This window comes from Perissodus microlepis, chromosome 14 (assembly GCF_051167445.1).
Source record: "Perissodus microlepis isolate ML-2025 ecotype Zambia chromosome 14, ASM5116744v1, whole genome shotgun sequence".
Lineage (NCBI taxonomy): Eukaryota > Metazoa > Chordata > Actinopteri > Cichliformes > Cichlidae > Perissodus > Perissodus microlepis.
The window spans coordinates 31118092-31145341 of NC_140474.1; the positions used below are offsets into that span (position 1 = coordinate 31118092).

Below are 27250 nucleotides of genomic sequence, written 5' to 3' on the forward strand. Positions count from 1 at the left end.
GGGGACGACAAGGAGTACAGAGGACTGACCAAAGACTTTGTGGACTGGTGCCAGCTGAACTACCTCCAGATCAATGCCAGTAAAACCAAGGAACTGGTGGTAGACTTCCGCAGGCACAAGCATTCTCCACTGCAACCACTGAACATCCAAGGTATGGACATTGAGGCTGTGGACAGCTACAGGTACCTTGGTGTTCATCTGAACAACAGACTGGACTGGACTCATAACTCAGACACCCTCTACAGGAAAGGGCAGAGCAGGCTGTACCTGCTGCGGAGACTCAGGTCGTTTGGAGTGGAGGGCCCACTCCTGAAGACCTTCTATGACTCTGTGGTGGCTTCTGCTATCTTTTATGGTGTGGTCTGCTGGGGCGGCAGCATCTCTGCCGGGGACAGGAAGAGACTGAACAGGCCGATCCGAAGGGCCAGCTCTGTTCTAGGATGCCCTCTGGACCCAGTGGAGGTGGTGAGTGACAGGAGAATGGTGGCTAAGCTGTCATCACTGTTGGACAACATCTCCCACCCCATGCAGCAGACTGTGACAGCACTGAGCAGCTCCTTCAGTGGGAGACTGCGGCACCCACGGTGTGGGACGGAGAGATTTCGCAGGTCTTTCCTCCCCACTGCTGTCAGACTCCACAATAAAGACTTTAACTGATCAAACACACACATCCACACATGTGCAATAACACTAATGTGCAATAATCTTTTCTGTCATCGTTGTATTTTTACTCAGTTGTATATAGCATTTGTATTTGTATTCTATTTTTATCTTATTGTATATTTATTTTATTTTATTCTACTGTATATAGTATTTTATTTTTATTCTATTCTGTACAGTTGTGTACTGTATTTATTCTTATTGTATCCTAATTTTTGCCTCATAACTTTTGCACTGTCCACTTCCTGCTGTGACAAAACAAATTTCCCACGTGTGGGACTAATAAAGGTTATCTTATCAGTCCCACGTGTGGGACTAATAAAGGTTATCTTATCTTATCTTATCTTTTTGTTGAAACTGTGGTACGTTAAGTACGTATCGAAAAAGGGTTGGAATGTGTCCTGTTTCCTTAAAACGATTAATCGGATAATTATTAAAAATGTTTACACAACCTATAACTTAGTGCTTTCTTTTTTAGTTAGTAAGCTAGACCACAGTTTTGTCAGGGCCTCTGTGTTTGGTTTTATTCATAATTAATTGAGAAGATACAACAGAGTTGTTTGACGGTTGATCCAAAAAGATGGTTCCACTTACATAAGCAATGAACTCATTTAATGCTCCGGTCAAGCCACATCCAGTCAGGTGTCCTTTTTCTAACAAAGCTGTGTAAATAAAGGATAAGAACACAATATCAGAGCAGAATACACAAGCTTTAATTCTCCAGCAAGGTGAAGCAAGAGAAGGACAGAATGGCATGAAGGGCAAATGAGGGAATGGGGGAACGCAGCACCATGGACAAATGGCACAGATGACAGACATTTAATAAGAAGCTGAATTTGAGAAATGGCAGCAGCTGAACGGCAGGAATAAATGAGAGAGCGAATGAGAGAAATAAATGATAGGAGGGATAGAGGCCATGTTTGCCAGCCAATCACTGAGTGTTTTCACTCTGTGCAGGTTTTCAGGTGTGTGCAGAGACAGAAGCACACACTGGACAATAGAGATAGAGTGGGCATTCGCGTGTACACACATGCACAGACATCGACATTTTTACTTATAAAAAGAGACAGGTATAGGAACAGCAAGAGACCAGCCTCTCTCTCACACACACACACACACATGCAAAGTTCTAGAAAAACAGGTGCAGACAGCAAGAAATCCCATCTATAGGGTATTTTTGTGATGCGTATTGTTGCTCCCATAATCTCTTATCTTTCATGCTTACTTGCTCTAACACGTCTCTCACACACACAGACACACACACACACACAGACACATATATATACAGTTTGTGGCAGGGACTACCCTGCTTTCACACTCCCAGATTCCTAGGCCACTTTGAACTGTATCAGTGAGCGATGGTGACCCACTGGTGCCAGCAGACCTGGGTGGAAAAAGTCATTTTTCACAGCTTGTGCAAATGCAAACTTCTCTCCAATGAGAGCTCAGGTAATATTTTGCCTCTTGGAACGATTACTTTGTGTTTAGGGAAAATAGAAATATATCATACTTTTACTAGAGTTTCTTTGAAAGGTTTAACCGCTGAAAATATTTAAATTGAAGCTTCTGAAAAGCTGAGCTTCTAAGAGCTGAGTTTTAGAGTTTACCCGCTTCCCAGTGGGTAACTTTTCAGGATGGAGGGAGGGAGGGAGCAACTATTCCCAAACTGCTGACTTTAACTAATTTAATTCCAGGTAAATTTTACGTGTAATGTTGCTGCATATGAAAAATGTAAAACATTAAATTTAATGGAATTGGGTCAAATGAAAGATACTTGTTTGGTATATATCCAGTTTATATTGGAGCATAATTTCCTCATTAATCATTTGAAAAAAATAAACCTTTGATTTGTATTTCAGTTTCATTTTACTCAAAATTATTGCATCATGTTTATAAGGACCAACATGTGCCATTTAAAAAAAAAAATATTTTCTGTTAAATGCCACTGTGGTGACAGTTTTAACTGATTTAAAAACAGCAGCTTTGACGAATGCCGTGATGAAAATGTTCCATTTGTTTCACAGTCTTTCCCCTGACCACGTGCTGATCAAAGTAAATGTTCACGCTGCGGAAGGCAAAGTGAAGACATTAAACCATAATACAACATTCAACTCACACAGCATTCATTCTAGCACAATAAACCAAAATGTGTTTAAAAATATTCAGTTCAGTGCCATTTCATTTAAATAGCACCAAACCACAAAAATATAAAGAACTCAAGGTTCTTTATAATGTAAGGTTAAGGCCCTACAATGAACAAGCACTTGGCAATAGTGGGAAGAACAAACTCCCTTCCAACAGGAAGATACATCTAGCAGTACCAGGCTTTAGGGAGGTGCGACTGTGGAAGACAACTGGAGATTAACTACTACTTATTAACTGCAGAGTTGTGTATAAACACACAGTGAGTGAAAAAGAAATGTTCAGTGCAACATGGGAAACCCCCCAGCAGCCTACGCCGATTGCAGTGCAACTAAGGGAGGGTTCACCCGATCAAGCCCAAAATTAGTTGACATTATTGGCAGGCTAAAGTTATAAATTAGCCTATTTAGCTGTTTTGGCATTGATGCAAAGACTGCTTCCTTGTTAGCTTCTATAGCCACTACATAAGTATTAAAGAAGCATATAACAGCACATTAGAAGTGGAAAAGAGTAGTCTAAAGTCGGGACTGGTGTATAGAAAACTAATGAATCACAGTGAGGAGAGCTATAATTTCCATGTGTGAACACACTGTGTACAGTGATGACATTTTTAATAGTTATAAACCAGTTCTCAGATATTTAGTGCTTGGAGGGGGGCTGGAATGATTTCTGCCATTTTTCTGAGCTCTGTGTGTTTGGTTTAAAAAATCATGTAAGACATTTGCCAGGAAATCAGCGTCTAATGTAAGTTACTAAGTTGCATTATGGGAAACGTAGGTGTGTGTTTGGGTTGTTTTACTTGTTGTCTTTGTGGCTGTTTTGCATCTCTACACAACTTATCATGTACACAGTGGTATTTGAAATGGACTGTTAGCACAGGGGGAAGCGTAGCCACATCCATGTGTGGGAAGAGCCAATCTGGTCTCAAAAGCACTGTGCTTTAATGAAATGAAACAGAGGCTTTAAAGAGGGCATTCAAGTGTTGTGAACGCTGGAAAAGCAGAAATCATGTCTCTACTGTAGCTGTCAGGATATCTCATCCGTCACATCTGTCTTGCTGTTTGATGTAAATGCCAAGATTGTGGTGCCTTTTGTAGATCTCCGAGGCACAAGTATAAAAATAATCTTCTAGGAGTTTTCTCCAGGGACGTCACACAGACACAGTAGCAACATTTTCTCTGCAGCTGTTATCAGACACACTGTACACTTCCCCCCCAAAGGTAAACACTGCCAGCAGCGATGGTGGACGTGTCATGTGAGCCCGCTGCGTTTCATAGTCGTCAGCGTTCCACAGCAAGTCGTCCGTCCTGCACTCCATTCCCGCTCGCTAACACAGCCTAACACAGTCATTACCACAGAATGCACTAAAAGAAGATATGTTCCTGCCTCGTGGACCCTTTGGCTGCGGGAGCTTTTAAACAGGATGATGCAACTGATGGCAATTTACATATAAAATACACCAGAGATATGGGCAGCAGCATCAATATTTTCATCTGGTTTCCCTCTCAAATTCCCTAATAGAGCATAAACAAGATTAGAATACATTTTGTGTTTTGGTCAGTTGGGACACGATGCCTCTGCCATAAAAAATATCGCAACTGATTTTCTGATAAACCAATTCTCTGTAGCATTTACAAACATCCAGTCTTTTGGTTCCTGTCTCATTTCAGCCCCAAATGCGCCGGTCGAAGCCTTATGCCTTGTTGGCTTTGGTCCAGCTTTCGTTAAATCACGGGCAGAGTAAGGAAAGCTGAGTGGAGCCACATCCATTGTGTGGTTGGACCGGAGCCTATAACACTCAGTGGTGATGATGGTGAACAGCTGGGCCTGACTGCCGGAGCCGTCGGTACACGACGAGATGATCGATAGCTCGATGGCAGGATTTCAGCCTGTATTTGGGCAGAGTGGAGTGACATAATGGAGAGTCAGAGTAGTTATTTTTGGAACTGGGACTTTTTAATCTTCCTCTGGGCTCTGTGGAGGGCAGTGGGTGATGCCTTTTGGTAAGATTGGAAATAATATTTGGAATGGCTTTAAAATGAACAGATGCATTAAAATGCCAGGTGCTCCCTGCAGTGGTCATTCTCTGATTCGGGTTCATTTCAGCTTATTATTATGATGTAAACATGAACTTCTGACACTATCAAATCTTTCATTCGAATAAATAAAAGTTTTTGTTTGACTTTGTATCTCATGTTGTGTCTTTGAAAAGCCTTGTTTTCCTCATAACAAACTATTACTTTACCCACTTCAAAGTTTGCTATATAGAAAACCTTTTTAGCAGTAAAAATCAATAAAATGCATACCTCTTATCGCCATATATTTCTGTTAATCGAACACTATGTGGATGCTGCTGTGAGACAACATTTGCAAAGGTAAATTGTCAGGTTCTTATTTAATGCACAATTTTATCTACCTTACACGACATGTCTTTTTCACACACACACATTTACTTTTCTACATCTAAGTGCTTTCTATCTATTGATTCACACTCCGATGAACATCTGGGTTCAGTATCTTGCCCAAGGATACTTTGACTGGAGCATTCAGGGATGGAACCACCAACCTCTCAATTAGTAGACAGCCTGCTCTACCAAGTGAGCCACAGCCATCACATTAGATCACTACTAATGGGATGGGATGGCACAGATCCTCATCTGTGTGTTTGTGTGCGTGCGTTTCTGTTCTCGTGTGGCAAATTGCTGAGGGTCATCTGTTTTTGTTACTCACCGTTCTCTTGTACTCATGCAGACATGACTGGTATATAAAAATAAACCAGAAGGACTCATAAAAACCTTCTTTGTATCTCTGAACTGATTACATTTGTAAAGTTATTATTTTTTAATTATTGTTTTAATTAAGGTCAGTAACCCTCTGGTAGCAATCAGTTGTGGAATCAGGGAATAGTGACTGGAGGTTGTCATGGGGTCACAAACTGTTCTTTATGCTTGTGTGAGTGAAGCCAGAATGTAATTAAATCCTTCTGTTTGCTATGGGCATCCAATAAGAAGAAAGATAGCAAACAGAAATGTAAGCAGAGCCTTCCAGGCAACAGGACTGGATAACTGTTCTCTTAGTTTAGTAAAATGAAAAGCTGAACAGTGCAAATGGTTTAGATGCATCAACAATCCAGTTAGTGCGAGAGTTAAACTGATATCTGAAACGAGCTTCTCATAATCCCTGCCTGAGCTTTAGTGGATCATTCTGACATTAATTTCGGGCCTATAAAGCTCAATAAAGCACTGCATGCTACACTGGTGAAAAACAAATAAAACTGAAATACTGTAAACGTCGAAACAAAGCCAGGGTGTTGTTGCGTTGTATTAAAAAACACATGAAAAATGTTTGTGGGCTCAGTTGCATTTCTGCTGTGAAGAAAACTTGGCACGTAATCAGGTTTGCATGTACTCTAAATATTCTATTATGTGGTTGTTCTTTGATTTTGTTTGGCTTTGCTGACCTTAGATCTAATAAACTCTGTCCATGATCAAAGAGAGTGTCAGTGATGTGATGGTCTTTGCTTCATCATGTTGCTTGACTGTGGAGAGAACATCCTCTGAGGCATTAATGGGGGTCATAAACTCTGATACGGATATTTGAACACATTGAACTCTAACTGGCCTTGCTCAGGCAAGGACACATGCTCTCCCTCGAGGGCATTTCCATGAACAGAATTGGAAAATAGAAAGTATTGATTTCTCTTTGTGTTTAATGTGATTGCCTTGGCTTTGTTTTGTTAATGTTTAGCGGGTTTTTTCTCTTTGGTTGCTTTTGTGTTTTTTTACCTCTTCTCACCATTTTTGGAAGGCCAATCGTATTGTGGTATTCAGCGTAGAGGAAAGAGTTGTGTCAAAGAACTTGTGTTTTACATGTAGAAAGGCCTTACAAAGTCATTCTATGACACAAAATATTGGAATTAATGTTAATTAAAGCCTTGTATCGATTCATTTTATGGCATTATGTTTTTTTCCCCTCAATTAGCACTTGGTGGATACAGTTTCCAATGTGAGCCATGCCTTAAATCAGCAACAGGAAATAGAATAAAGTTGTTTTTTCAAAAAATTGCCCAACGTCAGTTTTTAGATCACTGCCGGGAAATTTCACCTTTCCTGGCCGTCACTGACTGAAAGCACGGAGTGAATATTTTGTGGGTGGATGTAAGCAGCCAGCTGATTAAAGTGAAGTGTTTGTGTTTACTGTAATGATTTAGCTGGTGCTGCATCGGATGCCAGTCTGTTATTGATGGTTTGACTCCTGCACAGCAGTGCTTTGGCCCTGCTCCAAGTTGAAGTAATTGACACGTTGCCCCCTGGGGTTTGTGATTAACTTTACTGACATATAAGGCGAGGTGGGTGTGTGTCATTGCACACACTTGGCAGCGCTAACAGACCTTTGAAGCTGCTACGACAAAGTAGCCTTGATTTATTTACATTTTTTTGGTGCTGTCCAATGAAATGCCTGGAGAGATGAAACCAAAAACCCCATGCTGATTCACCCAAAAATCTGACCTAACCGGACTCATACTGCGATACTTCTACAGCACTTTTAGATGCTTCTAGAGGGTTAGGGTTTTTACCCACTTCTAAACATCAAAATCTATGCATTTATCATAGAAAGTTCTTCTCAGTGTTGGGGTAGTCCAAAAACTCTATAAAGTATTACACTGATGAAGTAACTAAGGTAATTTTGGCTTGTGTTTGAAGAGCACTACATTAAAACCCAAAGCTTGTGTGACGAGCTCGGTTAATTTAATTCATATGTGCACTAGGCAGGGAGGGACTGTGAAATATGCAGAGGAAACTCATAAAGCATTAAACAGCGATTTTACTCTGGCAGGTACTTTAACCCATAAGCTAAAGGTAAAGTGATACCAATAAGTTCTTATCGCAGGGCATCAAATATTGCTGTTCTGTCAAAGATATGAGATACGACTAGATCCTTTGGCTTTGGTGGCTTGTTGTAGAGGAGAGGAGAGGAAGCTGTTCTCTGTTAAAGAGATTAATTATAAAATTGGAGGAGTGGTGCAAGCTTGGGGAGAGTCACAAGTTTGTCAGTGAAGAAACTGTCATTTGTGTGTTTGTGATTTGTGTTTTACACTTCATTTACACTCACGGATTTGTGTCATTGTCACTTAGTTTCTGAATTCACTCGCTTGTTGGGTTCAGGCACTTGAAACTACTTGTTTATATTTTTGAAACGCTCCGAGTTTGGGTTCAAACGCAGTCATTCAGCACTGCTATATCTCTCTTGGTTGAGCAGGCAGCCTACATTGCTGGTGACTGCCCATATGGAAAAGAAATAGAAAAAACTTGCATAAGATGTGGCCTACTTCATATAGTGAATCATATAAGGCTTATATGATTTACTCATGAAAGTGGCCACTTTCTCATTACTTTCATATATTGTTTTAGTAAGTATCCAAAACATTTATATAATATAATTTCATTTATATAATTTTTCAAGGGATCTTATATCTGTTTTCACTCTTGTATGCTTTTCATACAAATTTCACACAAGACAGATACAAACTTTATAAGATTTATAAAGTTTGTATCTTTTCCATATGGGTGGCGTCAGAGTCGGCCACAATATTAACTCTTCACAATGAATCTCTGTGCTTATTTAGTTCGTTTAAATGTGACATAAACGGGTGACAAGTCAGGAGTAACAGACACACGTCACAATTGCCATAATTGCATGCATCGATGTTCTGATATTTATACTATCCTTGGTCTCAGGCAAAGATTTGTTCACATGAGCCACAAAATCCATACGCATGGTGCATATATCTCATGCACAATGCATTTCATGTCACACCAAATCTGACTGTTGATTCTCCTGCTGGATCACAGCTTACTGGGGATTTATGCTTCAGCGGGAAATGTACGCCTTAACCACAAACCCCACTGAAAACTTAAACTGTAACCAATGCGAAACGTGATGTGCAGCTCCCTACATATGTAACTACATGTCAAGAATTTGAATTTATCACTGAGAGAATCATCATCATCATCATCATCTTAATATAAGGAATAATAATCATAGCATCAATCACAAATGTCAGTAAATTCCTGGAGGGAGAATGCAGAAGCTATCAGAACGGATGTGGTCGAATGTACAAAGAAGGACCAGAGGGACAAATGTGCTGAAAGAAAACTGACTACAACCAAGAGCAGGGGGCCAGGGTTGAGAAGCAACCACACGGTAATTAACACATACTGCACCAGCATGAGCATAAATGCTGGCAGCGACTTCAGCTATTTAGGTGGATAACATCGTAGGTTCTACAAAGGTTCAAGGCTTAGTGTTTTCCACATTCACTACTAAGTTTGCACTTTAATTTGACCTATTGTACTTAACCTAGATTTTCTTGGTGTAGGTTGTGCTGTTTTTTGAAATGATGACCCAGTTCCTTAAAAAAAAAAAAACACTTTTTCATGTACAGTATTTCCTTTTTCTTCCTACCAAACTACACCCACCAATTGAATCACCGTGCAGAAAAGGAAATTCCCACGTACCTGTGATGAGAAGCCTGGACCTGTGAGTGGATGTAAACTTTGATGAGTGAGCTGTACTCTTTGGAAGCTACATGCTTGCTTTGGTTGGCATATTGCACTTACTGGAAAGGTCACGGGCAGCCCACCGTGCAGTTTTCTGTGTTCACTGTACTAATACAGAACGCTGTTCTGCACATCAGGAGCAGGGATAGTGCAGATACATACCGTCTACATGCTTATGAACAACAACAGCATGAGCTGATTTCAGGGGGGGCACCCATTGCTTCCTTGACATGAGAGTCTGAGTGTAGAAGGTTCAATCCTCCACTGTTCACTCTCTCACACATGCCTACACACACATTCACACACACACACACACACACGGTGGGTGTTCACTCTGATAGAAGACAGTGGGATGTCATTAACACTGTGTGAGGGGCCTTTAATGTAATTAACAGAGAGGAGAGGAGAGAAGGGAGGTGGCAGTGGGGGTGGCACCCACGAGGTCGAGCAAATCAACTCGCACCCCTTCTGCAACAGTCGAACACACACAAACCCACTTCCTTCCCGCTTTAAACCCCTGTTGAGAAAGCTGTAGTTTAATTAAAAATCCCTGTTCCGACAAACACTCAGAGGCGCTCACTGTACAGAAACACCACTTCAGTTTTCATGCACCGCAGTCAGAACATGTGGACTTGATTAGTATTAATCCTTATCTCAGAAATGGACAGCTTCTCAATTGTGTTTTTTTTCCTCTGCTAGCTAATTTCATGAAGAGCATAATTACAGCATTTTCAATTTCGTCCCTCTGCAGAGTTATGAGGCTCGTGCTCTATCTCTGCACTGCAGCTGAGAGGGGCCGGGGTGTGTGCTTGTGGGTATGTTGATTGCATTTTTTTTTTTTTTGAGGGTGGGGGCTGAAGTAAGCAGGAGAATTAGTAGGTTGCAGAGGTGACTAATACACCAGATAATTTGATCCCACGTCAGAATTGGAAAAGCAGCTGAAATATGACAACTGTGTAAACCTCATAAAACACAGCAACTCTTCTGCAAACAGGGCCGGTTTACTAACAGCGACAAGGGGAAATATTAAGTGAATGCAAACATTTCAGTGCCAGCGAAATGATTCCTCTTCCAGAATGTGCTCGGTAGCAGTATGAGATCCAGAAATCTGATTTACTTGCTGTCTATCTGGTGTTTGTTCCAACAGTAGGAGGATGAAAGGCATGTCGGCTCTGATTAGAGCCGCCGAGCTGGCACTGTTTGAGTGAACGTGTGTGTACTCATGCCTGTGCTTTGGTCATTCTCCAGTAGGGAAATCGGAGCTGCCCTAAGGCAGCAGTGGCCATGTTCCCATCCTTCTCAGTTCCTCCTTTCATCTATCTCTATATCTTTCTCTTCCTCGTCTTCCTCTCAGCAGTGTGACTGCTTCCTCGCCTGATATCTCCACTTTTACTCCTCGCTCAAATGCTCAGTAAACAGCTGCCGCGCATATCTCTGCACTCGTGAGCGAAAGCACCTTTTCGGCTTGTGTATATATTAAGATACAGGCAGCTCATCAAGAATGCTTTGTCAGCTTTGATAATAACTTGGGGCCCCAAGGCGCTGAGGCCCCTGATATTTTGTCACACTCCTCCAGCTCTGCAAACACGAGCCAATATTGCCGGTAAAGCAGCTCTGCCTTCAGTGATAATGAGCTCTCCGTCCTCTAAGATAGTGCAGAGTGGACCGGTGCCAGATTCCTTTGAGGTGTTTGAGCACTGGACGACTTCTGACACCAACAGGACAGCAGCTTAGGTCCAGAGCGCACTTTCTACTAACTAATAGACAACCCTTAATTCAGAGTTGATTAAATGAAAATGTAATGATGTCCAAGGGGAAACGCAGTAATCACAGCAGCAGAGAATGAGGTAGCAAAGAGGGGGGGCAAATCAGGCATAGTCGAGTAAGTTAGTTTCAAAGTTTTACAGTGTGTAAAGCATAAAAGCATATAGTGATTAAAAATGCTGCAGGCCTACTATATGGAGTGCTGAAGATCATAAAAGCTATTTATTATGCTAAACAGTGGTGATTAGCCAGAAAATAAACTAATAAAGAAACAGCACTGCACTCACACTATCCATTAGTTTGCATCCATTAGTTTTAAATGTCCCCCACCTCACCCCCCTTCAAGAAGACAGAGTTCCTTCTGATCGTAAATCTACCTCTTAAAAGTCTAATGTGACACCGAGATGCATATTTAGCTAACAGTTTAGCGCAGTAATTAGCGTTTGGGAGCGCTATGCCTCTGCCAAGTTCCATCCGCCCAACATCTGTTCCTCACCTCCCTCCGGGGGCCAGTGCTCTTCCACCTCGTCCCCTCTCCCCCATCCCGCTCCACCGCCCATCTTTGCCTCGCTGTAGGTGGCAAAACACTTATCAGGTCTGGAGTGAAGTGATAGATAGAAAGGAAAAGAATGGGGAAAAAATGACAGGTCTGTTGGCAGCTGGAACCACTCACAGTGTTCTTTTGAGACTTAAGAGAGGGAGCCCCCCACCCCACCCCCCACCCCACCCGCCCCCCCACACACACACCTCCTGCGGTCACCTTGACCCTTCTCCCTGCCTCTCCCCTTCAGCTACAATTAAATCACGAAGGAGCACGTCAGGCCACCCAGCCTCGGCGGTGGGCGTGCGCACCATCAGCATATCTTCAGCATATTCGCCCTGATGGGAAGCTTCTGCACTTGCCTGTGTGTATTGGATTTATTTCTCGCTCCAGCGGTGATGGATTTTCCATTTTCCTGTTTTGTGTGGTGGCGCACTGTCGAGAGAAGCCTCACGTCAAGACTGTTGCATCTTCTGTCACTCGCCGTTTCACACCGTTTGCTCGGTGCCATTTTATGATTTTGCTCTTGCCGGCAAGCCGTGCTTCTCCATGACATGGGGGCCCATTTAAGTCTGATAAGTCATTGTTCAGGCAATACAGAAAAGGGGGGGGTGTTCTTTACAGTAACCAAACAATGCTGACACCTCCCAACCCTTTCAATTCTCTTACTTTCTGCCCTCTTTTTTCCCTCCGTCTGCTCTTTCTTCATCTTTCTTCGCTTATAGCTTGTCTGCAGGCAAATTGTCATCTCAGAGCCCCTGCCCCTAACGGGAAGGGAGGGGGCGGGAGAGTTGGGTGTGGGCGGGGTGAGGTGGCGGGGATTATGACAGAAGCAGGATGAAGGGGGGCAGAAAATAAAGTTGCTCTTATCAGAATTTGCCAGGAGCAATGTGCACACAAAGCTGCTTGGGAATCCAATTTAGTCCTTTCTGTTAGTTTAAGTGATATCAGCGCAATTAGCCGTCACAGGTCAGAGTGTGAGACCAGCACGTTAAGTGATTTCCTGAAATCCCACCAGTGGAAGCACAAGAGGATGTCAGTTCACGAAGTTAAGAAGAAAAAGAAAGCGTTCCGACCCCACAAATGGACCACTTCTTTATACGCTCCTGCTAATAAATGTCAGCCGTCTCTCGCCTCTTTTGTTTTGCTCTTGTCAGCTGCTCACTCTGGATTTAAATGGATTTTCTTGCTCTATATCTCGCTACAAGGGTGACTTTGAGCTGTTTTAGTTTTGCTTGAGCCCCTGTGTAACTCAATTGCGCTTAATGTTGCTTTTGGGTGCACAACTAAGAATGGCTCCATGTTGGGTGGGGAAACGGTGGGAATGTCCTTGGTGTTTCTCACAAGAGCAATTAGACACTAAGTACGAAGGGGCATTGGCGGGATTGCGAGTTTGATCTATTTATAAATGCTCCAGTGTGACTTTCTGATGCTTTTTGCTTTGCCTGTATGTTTCGTTGTGCACCTGTGAAGGAGCAATAGGAATAACCCAAGGTGACCAAGAAGTAAACGTTAGGGTTTGTTTTGTCCAGCTTTTATTCAGCCACAATACAGTTTAGATCAAATAAAGTTTAAATTAAAGAATTTCTTTTAAGCAAGGTGTTAAACCTTACCATGGAATTAACTGTACTTCTTACACTTTAAATAACGTTCTCACATCATGTGAGCAACACTTACAATATTAAGAAAACGTAACAAAGCTACATCAGGAATATTGCTGTACAACACAAAGGAACCTGTAAAACACAGTCCTAAAGAACTTTCTGTCTTCTGATTAAGGACAGGTATGTTACTTAACCCTCTGAGGTCTAAGTTATCGAGATACCACAAACTTCTTGTTGTTTCACAGCAAGTAGGTCTTGGGTTTGAATCTGACTGGAGCTTTTTTGTGTGGAGTGTGTATGTTCAGTCTCAGTTGTATGGTTCTTTTTGTTTAAGGGGGACAGCCAATCACAAGTAAGTTGGCTTAAAGAGAAAGAAGCCTGGGCTTGTTTCAGACTGTGACTGAATAGCGAGCGGAACAAGCAATATAAAATAAATCTGTATTTTTATTAACTATAACTCATATATAAACTCTACTAGAGATCAAGAATCCAAATATAGAGTTGAAAATAACATAACGGGTTTAAACTTTGCTAAATTTCTAAATGAAGACAGTGAGGTTCTAATGTAGAGTCTTACAAATGAGCCTGTGATTGTTAGTGTAGAGCATTTTAACTTTATTCATGAACTTTCTCAGGCAGGAGTGGGCTAGAACCTTTTTTATATAATTCCCAAATAAAAATCATGAGGTTTTAGTAATCTGCTTGCTTTACATTTTTATTATTCTTTCCAGTATGTCACCACGTTTGTATTCTCTGCACTGGTATCTTTCTCAAGGATGATGCTGAGAGCATGTGTGAAACAGTTACAGGAACTGTTATTTCTCCTCCTTTGCAGATAGTGACAAAGAGCAGCACAGAGCAGATATGAATATCGCAACAATATCTGTTACAGTGGCTGCTGGTGGAAATAAATAACTCAGCAATATTCCCAGAAAGCATGTGTTTCTTCTATGCAATACAATTAAGAGTTGGACCCACAGGAACATCCATAAATGTTAAATTAAGTCAGCATTTCTTTTCTACAATGTTAGAGTAATCTGATTGTGAAAATGAGTTAGTTGGCAGGTAGGTTGTTCCAAGCATCTTGGAGAACCTGCCACACACTGGCTTCATAATGTCAATATCAAGGCTCTGTGGGGGTCGGCCATCTGTAGCGGGCCTCCTTCTGAAGTTTAGGGTCATGTCACGCTGCAGACTGAATCTGAGACCAGTCAGGTGCTCTCTGATGGGTTTGCATGATGGATAAGAACATTTCAGGCATCTAGTAAATGCAAACGTTTTTCTTGAACTTCCTCTCCCCAAAAAAGCTTTTTGTTTGCTTAATTTACACACAGAATTCTGTCTAGCTGGTTTCTGTGTGACAGACATTGATTAAATCTAATCTCATCTTTCCTTTTCCTTCTCTCTTCTCTACTACCCTGCTCTCTAGGGGAGATCTGTGCATTCAACATACACGGGCTGGACGCACCGTTCGAGGCAGTGGTGCTGAACGGTACGTCCGGTGAGGGCCAGCTGAGGGCACGGGGCCTGGTGGACTGCGAGTTACAGAAGGAATACACCTTCATCATTCAAGCTCATGACTGCGGGTCGGGCCCTGGGGGCATCGAGGGCAAGAAGTCCCACAAGTGAGTAAAACAGACAATGGGGTTTGAATAAAGCAGGCTTTGCGAAGGTGGACAGAATGCACTGACACGAAAATACCACCAACTGCAAGGCCTAGACAATTAAATAAACAAAACCCGAGTTAATAATGCATGTCAAGTGCTTGGGCTACATTGTGTAAGGCTACAAAGTAGAAAAGAATGAATTATTCATTTAGACAATGTCTAAACTCACATTATCAGCTATCCTAAAGGACGGTGGAGCTTTGGAAAGACTAACGAAGACAACTAGTCAGCTTTATATAACTGTGAATATATATATACAGTGGAACCCTGGCTTACGAAGACCCCATTTAACGAAAAATTCAAGTTATGAAGGCACTTAACGGCAATATTTCTGCCCGTGGTACGGCAAAATGCCCGCGTAACGAAATAGATAAAATAGAAAATTTAAAAAAAAATTTAATAAAATTCCATAATGTTATGTACATGTACACGTACGGGTTAGGGTTAGGGTTATACATACGTGTATGCATGTATACACGTATGTATACATGCATACGTATGCTTTCTTCAACCTCCGCCACCTCCTCCTCCACCAAGAACTTCGTCTTCAGCCAGCATTGCCTCACTCAAAAAGCAATGGAAAAAGGTGCTTCGACTTACGAAAATTTTGACTTACGAAAGACCCTCTTGAACAAATTAATTTCGTAAGTCAGGGTTCCACTGTATGTATGTATATATATATATATATATATATATATATGTATATGTATATATATATATATATATATGTATATGTATATATATATATATATATATATATATATATATATATATATGTATATGTATATATATATATATATATATATATATATATATATGTTTGTGTGTGTGTGTGCGTGTGTGACAACTAAAATGTGCGTCCACATGTTTTGGATGGTCCAAAAGATGAGACTATCAGCAGTAAGTTCCTACTTTATTTTATTTATTCAAAATGCTAAGAAGCACCTCTGCAGCTTATGTCAGTTGCAGCTCTGCCCTTCAGCAACATGGATACAGCTCTGTGTATCTTCATGTCTTGAGGCCCATATACACAGAAAGACAGTTATTTACATAAGATTGGTTCTATTTAATCAAGTATTCTAGAAAATTATTGCGGTTTAAGTTTATTTGAATTGAATGTGTATTTTGTAAATTTACCAGATGGTTTAGGGGCATCAGCTTAGTAAATATGTTCTATGACTTGTGTCTTTTATGCATCAGTAAAGCAGCCCTTCCCCCTTCTTTAGTGGGGTGTTATTATTCATTGTAATTAGTAATGAAAAAAAAGAGAGCATCACAGATTATGTAGAAGACATCGAGTCTTTCAGTGAAAAGGTGTTAATGTAAAAGCTGATAAATGCAGCTTTTTAAATTGCACTTTAGATTGTGACCCAAACTGTGACCATTTCACAACCCTAAGTAAATACTTTTGTAGCCTAAGCCTAATCAAATAGCCCTTTTTGTTGCCTAAACGAAGCCAATTAGTGCATGAAAGTACAGCCACTAAAAGACCAATTAAAAAGCTCTTTGGAACAAAAATAAAATCTAAAATATGGGACTCAAACTTGTGTGATCATTGAAGTGAACAGCCCCAAAGCCTCGTTCTGTGAAGTTTTGTTTTGTTTTACCCTGAACACACACTACACTCAGCATCAGCCACCACTGGTATGTATGGAACAGATTATAAGTGATTACCTTGCATGAACCAACTGTCTGCAGCACCAGATTCAGACCTGAAAATGAATTTTTTTACAGAACGACTCAAGTAAGCAAAATACTTCAATGATGCCAATGCAGCTATCATTACAAGAGCATAATGTAGTTATATTTATGAGGCCACTGTCATTGCTAATCATCAAAAGTCCATGGGTTGTATATCAGTTATAGAATTAAAGAAAAAGTACCTCGAGAAAATAAAATGATACTGTCTCGGGATTAATTATTTTAAAATGTATTGTGCTACATATTTTTTTTAGCGGTGGGGGGCCATCACAATGATGATGTAGATGTCTCAAAAACTCAAGTTCATGAATGAGATTGATAGACTTGGTGTTAAGGGAATAAATTTGATGTTAGATTCTGTCTCTCTGCTTCTTCATCATGTACTCAGCCTGATCATCCTCACAGCATGTTCCTTTTTAACACCAGTTTATGTGTGTGTGGTAAACAGTGCGTGGAGTTGTGTTTGTGCAGCTTGTTTAAACTATGAAAATATATATTTAAAAAAACAAAGCTGCACCAAATCTACAAAAGAACCTGCTTGTTTTTCTTGACTGTGACCTGATTCCTCATGATAGACGATTGTTTGCATCTTCACCACTGAGTGCATCCCTCTTTACACATCTGATTGATGCTCGGTGCTTGCGTCATTTTTAGGAGGCTATTAACTGCAAAGAAGGTGGAGTCGCCTGCAGTCTCCCTCTCAGACTGCCTACAGTGCCAACAACCTCCAGCTAGAAGTCAGGGCAAGACTGTGCGCAGTCTGAGGCAAAGCACAGGGGAAAAAAGTGCTCAAATAACATGCTTATTAAATTTGTTTTTCTGAGCACAAAATAGGCATCAAATATAACTTTTTAAATCAAATTTTCTTTTCAAGTGTCGTTCTACTTGGAACAAAATGATGTTTCCTGCCAGCGCAACAGTGCAGGTTATAAGAGAAAAAAAATACAGTCAAAATTAAAGGAAATAAGTAAACCAAATTAGAGCAGACAAGGGAAAAAGCAAAGTGTGGAAATATATGGAGTTCAGAGACATTTGAAATGTCAAGAAAAATGGGGCAAAAACAAGAACTCAGAAAAATTAAATTAGGTAAAAACTTACAAGTAGATATCTAGTCCACTTAAAACTAACTCCCTAGACATGGTGTTTATATTCATTACGGAAAATAAATAACCTTTATGTAGGACTCATTGATTATAATTCTGGCTTTAGACTGCACTGCTAGAGATTTGTAACATAATATTAAGTGAAGCTGAAGAAAAAAAAAAGCTTGATATCTGTTTTTCAGTCTGTCTCACATCTTTGTGAGCATTTATACTCGTGCTCTGGTCTATTTGCCAGTATGTGGCAAATAAATTGCCAGAACACGTGTTGGAATTGAATTTTACTTTAAACAACAGCAACTACACCCAGAGAGGAACAGATATGCAGAAAAATACATTGCAACTAAATGTATCTGGGATTGAGCTAGGAAGACTGCATGCACTGGCAGAAGTCTGGCTATTGTGTTTGCAATGTAGGCAAACCTGACATATTTTCAACCGACAACACATTTCACATTTTCACATTGTTTCAAGGTAGAATTCTTGCACAAAATAGTATGTCGTGGTATTTTTTTACACCCTTTAATTACATATTAGTCCAATGGCACTCAACATATTTCTTTAGCTCTTCCTCCTCCAGCCTTCACTTGGTCTCAGCTTGATTCCAGAATGCTTTGAAAGCAACACCCACTTCATCTCTCCAAATACTGGTAGACTATACTTTAAAGAGTTGACCTGATAAAAACAATTTGTCACACTTGTTGGCTTTCCTGAAAGCAGCTTCTGCCTGAAATTGCTCTCAGTCCAGACACCTCCCTTTGTCCACTGTGTAATGCACATCTCTCCTCACAGTCTCTCCACTCAGCTCCCACTCTCACCTCGGCCAACAACGCAGTCGAGCACAGAAATCTATCATTGTGTCGGTGCATTGACTGTTATTGTTGATCATTGTTATGAATAGCTGCCACATTCATTCAATGAAATTAATGAACAATGAATAAACAAATTAAATGTTTTCATTTAAAATACCAGCCTCATATTTGTGACTCCAGTAGCCTTCAGTCATGGACAGATTGGATGAGGATGAGGCACATCTACTCTTCTACACAACACAAAAACAACTACAAACAACACAATGTAATATGAATGTTACTGTAATTTCATTGCACAAAAAGACAAGAATGGATGATGGTGAGGTGCAAAATATAGGCTATAAGACAGTATTCTAAGTACTGAAGAACCAAAATGGATGTTAAAAGTGTACACCCACTCCAGAGAGGCATTCAAAGCCTGATTTTCAAACATCTCTTTGTCTTTGTTTTGGATCTTTGTCTGATAGTTTTGCATTTCTGGGTGATTGTTTTGTATGTCTGCAGTTGGTTTGCATCTTTGTGTGGTTATTTTGCATCTCTGCACAGTTGTTTCACATCTCTATGTGGTTGTTTTGTATCTTTGTGTGATTGTTTTGCATTTTTGGGTAATTGTTTTGGATCTTCTCTGACCCCAACCGGTCGCAGCCAACCGGTCTCACCCCCAACCGGTCGCAGCAGATGGCTGCCCCTCCCTGAGCCTGGTTCTGCCGGAGGTTTCTTCCTGTTAAAAGGGAGTTTTTCCTTCCCACTGTCGCCAAAGTGCTTGATCATAGGGGGTCATATGATTGTTGGGTTTTTCTCTGTATCTATGAAGCGCCTTGAGGCGACTTTTGTTGTGATTTGGCGCTATATAAATAAAATTGAATTGAATTGAATTGAATCTTTGTGTGGTTGTTTTGCATCTCTGCGGTTGTTTTGCTTCTTTGTGTGGGTGTTTTGCATCTTTGTGTGGTTATTTTGCATCTCTCTGTAGTTGTTTTGTATCTCTTTGTGGTTGTTTTGCATCTTTGAATGGTTGCTTTGCATGGCTGTGCGGTGGCTGTGTAGCTGTGTGGTTGTTTTCATCTCTGTGTGCTTGTTTTGCATTCCCGTCTCTGCCTTCACGCTGTTGATAATGTTTTACATCCCTCCTAAGCTCCCAGGCATTCTGTTATGTCACACTATTACTTTCTATCAACATAACTCACTGCCTGCTGTGACGTAGAAACAGTTTGGTTGGTACAGACAAGCTGATGCTGAAGGGGAAATGAATTTGGGAACACTTTAAATGGCCTGTCCTTTTGCTGGCAACTCTCAAAGGATGAGGCTGGCCTTTCACTGCACTGCTCACTTGCTTGCTCCGATTTACAAAGAAGCTAGCAGGGAAGAAGACGAATCTCTGCCTAAGGCTGTGCTTAAATTACACATGACACATCAACAGCACAGAGAGAAGGCAGTCAAGAAAATTAGCCGCTAAAGAGGACAGGGGAGGGGATCAGGAGTGACACAGGATGAGTTCAAACTCATCTTTCTACCCTCTATATATTCCTGCTCTGCTAACTACTGGCTGCTGCCCTACTTCTCCCTGTAGTATTTTTTTCCCCTGGCTGGCTACAGCTCAGCCAGCGCTTGCTGTCAGACGCTGTCCTTCTTTCTGTCAGGCCTTCTCTCTTTGTTACAGGCTGCAGTGTTTGAATATTTTGTTCCACTGCCTCTGCATTCACAAATGGATGCTCTCTCTGCTCTGGCTATACAAATCTGTCTCCCAGTGTGAGTTTTTTGCACACAAATGAGATGTTTCTTTCTTTTTCAAAATGCCATGTCAATCTTTGAATATATGCATCCTCCAGAGCCAATAAAAATGTTACATTCCTCCGCATTTGACGACTTTGTCAAAAACCACCAAAACAGACATTTTTATAAACAACGACATTAATGACTCAGAGTCAAAGCACCATTTTAAAGGATTCCCCAGAATTACTCTTCTTGCCACTGCCCTCAGATATATTTTACTTGGCTACTGCATTAGTCACTTGTCAGCAAAGTGCAAAGCTTGACTGAATTCACCTTAAACTCCTTGAGGCAGTTTCTGCTCAGGTCAGCTTTAAACGAAACACAAATTACACTATAGGGCTGACCTCTGTCAAATCTGAGCTGTGAAGTGTTCTCAGCCTTTGTTGCAAGGAGCCATAAATGTAATAAATGTCCATTTTGTGTTTATTGATTTAACACAATAATGATTCAGCTCAGGCATTAATGAAAAAGTCAAGCAGTGCTGATTTTTGAGAAAAAAAATGCATCTCATAAGCAGGAATGACTTAACCACACAGAAATGTTATTAACAAAGAAATCATTATGATGCATCTGCTGAGGCCACGTCATAGCCGTAGGGCGGCTCATGTGGTAGAGCACGTTGTCAAGTAACTGCAGAGTTTGCAGTTTGATCTCCGGCACGTCCGCATGGAAAAGTGTCCTTGGGTGAAACACGGACGCCCAAGTTGCGCCTCCTGTGACATGCCAGTTGTTTCATGGCAGTTTGGCTGTCATTTGTGTGTGTGTGTGTGTGTGTGTGTGTGTGTGTGTGTGTGTGTGTGTGTGTGTGTGTGTGAGAGAAACACATTAAAAAGCACTTTGTAGAACTGCTACATTAAAAGTGCAGCTGGTTACTTGACCAGCATGTAATGTAGGTGCTTTGGGGGCTGCAGGCTTTCAACTCTGACATAACATGCAGGAAAAAAAATCTCCAAACTTTATTCTGTATTACAGAACCAACATTTTGCAGACCAAGTTTTAGCAATTTGCTTTTTCAGACAGAAGTTTCCAAGGATAGAGTGCTTAGTGATCAAACTAGCAATTTTGGTAAGGCAAGGCAAGGCAAGGCAATTTTATTTGTATAGCACACTTTCAGCACAAGGCAATTCAAGGTGCTTTACAGGATTAAAATAAAACACAAAAAATAAAACACAAAACACTATAAAAGTAAAATACAAGAAAATATTTACAAAAAAGCATTTACAATAAAACAATAATCAAGACAATAATTTATATGAAAAAATTAAAACAAACAGGTAGAGAGCCATAATAGGATCAGAAAAGAAACTACAGTCATAAACTATAAAGGTGCAATGCACAGACACACATATATGCTAAATGGTGCCTAGTGATAGAATATGAGAACTTCACTCAACGTAACTGAAAGGTCTTGGCTGATGTGTTCCACGTAGCAAACCATATTTTTCAGATAACGCTGTTGAAAACACCAGGACCTCAAAGAATGTGAAAGTTGAAAAAGCAGAAACTATCCACAGAAACCAAAACATGTATGTAAACATTATAAAGGTAGTTGGGCATTTTAACAAAGGAGTTCATGGAGACTCCCTTTTGCTGTCAGACTCGTGGCCATTAGAGCAAATGCAAGAAGGAGTTTTCAACATCTGGGGTTGCAGCTTGACTGTGACCCAAATTTTCTTTCTCTCCTTTCTCTCCATACCCAATGTTTCTTGTATCATTGAAGGTTTTGTGTGGTTTTATGTTCTGACAAAAGAAATATGGTTATTATTCTAGATCTCTGCCGAGTAGAACTAAACAGCTGTAAAGTCAGCGTTTATTTAAAACCCCCAGATTTATTGTTTTAGGGCTGATCGTTCCAACTTTTTAATCAGGAAGGGATCAAAAGTTACATCTGAGATCTACCCGTAAAATCACAGTATGAAAAACAATGTTACGTTTCTTTTCTGGTTATTGAATAGTTTTTTTGTGCCTCTAAAAATGATTGAAATTAAGCAGCCTATGTGGGGAAATTACTTTTCAGTTAAACTTCTGACAATTCCTGCTCAAGGGGCCATAATGTATACATTTCTTTCTATAATCGTTTAAGGTAACTCATTATATGATTTTTTTTCTTTTGCCGGTGCTCCTGTGAAACATTAAATAGAAAGCTCAGAAGTCACAGTTGCAGCTACAGATGTAAGCACTGAGCCTTTGGGATGGGCACACTTGAAATCCAACAAAGTTATAGCAGTAATAAGCAACAGAAGACTAGAAGTTTGTCTATAAGGAGTATAGCTCGCCTTTTCCCGCTCCCCTCTCTTGACACAAAGTTGTGCCATTTCTACAGAGTAATTAGGCGTAGGGGACGTTTCACTGCCTTACAAAGCAAGTCATATTCATAATTCCTCCCAGGACTCACACCTAACCGTGACACGTGTATTTAACACTGGCCCAGGGGTTAAGAGCGTGGAGGCTGTCAAGAAGGGTAATACATTCACAAGGTTAGGTGTTCCTGGACGTGTGTGTTCATTTGTGTATGTGTTCAAAAGAAACTCTAGACTCAATGTAGACACACATATGTTTTCTCGTGTCCCTAAATAGCCACACATTCGCACACTGTGCTCGGCAGTACGGTAGTTATTAAAGTCATCATTAGAAGCCTGCATGTTCTAACCTCGCCACGTTTATGAAAAGCTAATTATCCAACTGAACAGCCAGCTGAAGGACAGCCACGCACGCCCACACACACAGACACACTCTCAAACCCCAAATGCCGAGACAAATTCACACTCATATACCTACATTTACATACAAATAAGGCAAACAGTGTAGCTGGGGATAGATAGGCTGATTTTGCATCTCATAACCGACTCACAGATACTCTCCTAAAAGCACCTTTCAACATTAAAAAAAAGAAAAAAAAGGGAAGAAAGTCACTTCCTCGTGTGTGAAGAAGTGTGCCAAACGCTGTGCCTCGTTAGCATAAGCTGTCATGATAAATTTCTGCAGTGAGAAAACCAGGGGACTCCTCGCAGATACTGCCCTGTCAGTGCGTCGGCTCTTTATTCTACCAAGAATCTTAACTTCTCACTTGTCACACTTGATGCTAATATGAGTGAAACCTCATTCTGTCAAAACCTGTTAGTTGATGTGACTATTATTCCCACCAAGCCAAGAAAAAAAAGAAAGAAAGAGAATACACATCTCATGTAGAAATATGTTGTTTATCCTCAGCTCACAGATTGTAATGGGGGAATATATGCTACACGTTTCAATTATATATTTGCACCGGCAGGAAGTGCGCCATCTGTGTTTGGCTGCATCGCTTACCAGACAAAAGAAAGTGAAACCCGTTCCTATCCACGATTCAAGCCACAGTCAGGTGTTAATTCACATCCACTGACACTGAGGTGCTCGTCAGCAGAGTTAAGCAACAGGACATTCAGTCATAACTATTTTACTTTTTTTATGTATTATATAGTTTTATTAAAATATGTTATTATATAATATTTGCACTACTTTGAGATTTTGTGAGACCCAGATTTGGACCAAATGCTTAAAACATTGTTTTCAATTCATGGGCTTTAGATTAGTGAGAAAAGAGACGTACATAATATGTAGTCTTCTATTTTAAATAGATTATTAACAGCTATACTGGAAACTACTTAAAAAAAACACAATGTTATATAAATTCTATAAACTTTTATCAAGAAAAGAAGAAACATCAACAGGTATAATAAGATGAAACAGAGAGAAGTGCTGGGAACACAACAAACAAAGAATGCAAACAGACGTTCTCTGAGATTCATTAAACTACCAGTTTTAGAAGACGTAACTTGGAAAACAAACCTGAGATACTTCTTGAGCACAGAAATTACATTTAATTATAGCACAAGTTCATAATCTCAGTGCTGGAGACATTGGGAAAAAAACAATGCATATTACCTGTATGTTTTTTTTAAAATATGAAGCTATTTTGTAATATGTGTAATATATCTCATATACTTGGATAGATAGATAGATAGATAGATAGATAGATAGATAGATAGATAGATAGATAGATAGATAGATAGATAGATAGATAGATAGATAGATAGATAGATATAGTAATGGCAGATATCTGGTGTATCTCAGTCTATTAGTCTACTTTTTTAATGTTGTGGCTTAGGTGTTTTTACATGTGGGACATAAAACTGTTTATGACTTTGGCTTAGGTTGTAGTTCCAGTGACGACTCTATAAAGATTCCAGCTCTCTGGTTGTCTCTTTAAGCCGTCATAGCCATCAGTCACAGGTTGGATCAATAGTATCACATGTGAAGTCAGGAGGATTGGCTCACGAAGCTGAAAACTGAACTGGATTACCTTGCAGCAAAATCACCTCCTATTGAGATTACGCCGGCCTCCGTGGAGTCTCTTGTGGCTGCTTCCGAGGAGGATTCTTGTCGATATGGAAATGCGATTTCCTTGCATAGTGCTGAAGTTACTATCCTGTGTTGTGTTGTGCATTGATCCCACTGGCATAGTTAGGGTTGTTTATTCCCATTCCGGTCTTGCACGAGGAATCTGACGATTCAGCCTCTCAGCTAATTCTTGTCAAAGATTAATTGAGTCCTTTCCCTTTGTGTTGGATGTTGACTTGTGTGTGTATTGGAAGCATTCAATACTATCAGTCTGTTTGAGTGCCAGTGTTTATAAATAATGAGCGCAGATGAATATGTAATAAGCTTTGAACAATGCTAACCTGACATTAACATGCATCGCCTGCCTTTAACATGCAGCTGGTATCTGATTGTGTCCACCTGGCACTTAAATACATCTCAACTGCTTGGGATGCTTTTCATTTTCTGAGATACTTACATCATTGAAAAGAGACCGACTACTTCCTTTTATTAGATATACAGTGTTCTATGTAAATGAGACTGCATTCAGGCAACTGGGGTTATTAAGCAAAACAAAGTTACACAATTGTGTATTTTATGCATGCTGCGTTCAGTTCTAGAAGAGTGATTAGATGCTGTTAGAAGCACTTTAAACTCTCTGGTCATTTACTACTTTTGATGTAGCTGTTTGAATGAAGAAAGTTAACAACAGGAGCATACTAATATTGTATTTTGATTAATTTTGAGGGAACATAGAGGAAGACTGATGCCCTCCATCATGTTGCTATTCAGGAACACTATTTCAGTCAGCACCATTACTGAAAAAAAGACTGAGATTTCCATGTGCAGTAATTTATATTTGGCAGCTTGGCTTTGTTCTGGGACCTACCTACCTTCCATGCGTGTACGTGGAATGCATAAGGTGGGGAGTGCTCACCTCTCTGTCCTTGTATGTGCATACATGGAGAGCTGGAGGCAGAGAGAACAACACCAAGACCCCAGCACAGAACGGCGTAGGCATCAAAGACGACCGTTATATTTAAGTCAGATACAGATCGAAAGGAGGAGCTGCGGCGGGGGTGGGTTGCATAGCAGCTAGCAGGTGCAAATCAGCTGTGGGCAGGTGAAAGCAGCTTAAGTAGCATGAGCTACATGAAAGAGCCAGTTGTAGGAGCAGAAAGGGGATCAGCTGCTGTGAGCTGATATCTTTTGCAGATGTTCACAACATAACCAGTAACTCAAATATCAGAGATGGAATGAACTTTGTTGATTCAGTCTTTTCAGAAAATACCCCCAAAATATCATAAGTTTGTTCAAGTGTTAAATATATAACATCCATTATGAACATGTCTCAAAGAAGGAAAGTAAAGTAGAACCTTAGAGACTTCAGAGTGGGGAGGTCATGGTGCTGTGAGCCATCAACAAAATGTTGGCGTTGACAGCAGGTCTATGCACAGATTGGTTTCTTTCAACAAGCTCTCATCCCTAGATGTCAAATACTGCCATTCTGTCAGATACCAGACATGTTTACCCTTAGCCTTGATCCACCAACCACAGCAAAATAAGAAGCGAAGAGATTATTTATTTATTTTTATAATAAAGAAGAAGAAAATACCCACTAGCACAGCAAAATAGGTGTATACTGATTTAAACTACTTTCAACTTTGCAATGAAAAGAGGCAAGCAGTGGAAACAGTGACTGGGCTGAAAATATACAAGAGGCTTACCTATGCAACCAGAGCCTTGAATATTTCCTATGAAGGCAAGGTGTCACCTACAAACCTACTAACAATCTTTGTTTGCTGATGGAGATTAAGGCCCAAGCTTCTCAGACATGAGATGATTTTCATGCAGGGCTTAGATGTTTTTCCATTTCTCATCCACTTGTTAAGTTTAGATAAAACCAAAACTACAAAACCAAAAATATACTTGGTTAGGTTTAGGAAGAGGCTGTTATTTAGCTGACATGATAGTGGAAAAAAAACTCTGATAGCTACCTATTGCAGTTAAAAGTGGCTTCAAGGCATATTTGCAACTTCAATGAAATGTACAGTACGCTAATCACTATATGTACTTCTGGGATCTCCCTTATTAACTAAGGGGTGGCAAAAGCAGGTCGATCTTAATTTGATTTAGCACAGTTTTTATGCCTGATGCAAGCATCCCATTTGTCTGGTGTTGGAAGCAGCACAAGTTCACTAACTTTTGCCCCTCTAAGGCTCTCTTTGTGTGCCCTACCATTCTCAAACCAGTGACCTTTCACATGCATGTCAGATGTGTTAACCAGACTGTTTACTTTTTCCCAATTGCAAAAACGTCATTAAGTTAAGTTCATTTTTATTTACATTGTACTAAATCACAGCAACAGTCACTTCAAAGCCTTTATATTGTAAGGTAAAGACCCTACAATAATACAAACCCCAAACAGTCAAGCACTTGGCGATAGTGGGAAGGTAAAACTCCCTTTTAACAGGAAGAAACCACCAGGAGAACCAGGCTCAGGGGGGGACGGTCATCTGTTGCAATTCCATGTGCTTTTCTGTTCTGTTGTACTTGTTATCTAAACAGTC

The 27250-nt window shown here is 40.4% G+C and overlaps 1 protein-coding gene across 1 annotated transcript in view; it reads left to right on the forward strand.

Annotated features, from left to right (window-relative positions):
• The window catches only part of LOC146374219 (calsyntenin-2-like), a 314916-nt gene that overhangs the window by 167997 nt on the left and 119669 nt on the right, over nt 1-27250 (forward strand). The window contains exon 3 of the mRNA XM_084951267.1: nt 14701-14896. Coding sequence (XP_084807393.1) covers nt 14701-14896 — 196 coding nt within the window. The remainder of the gene's footprint in view (nt 1-14700; nt 14897-27250) is intronic.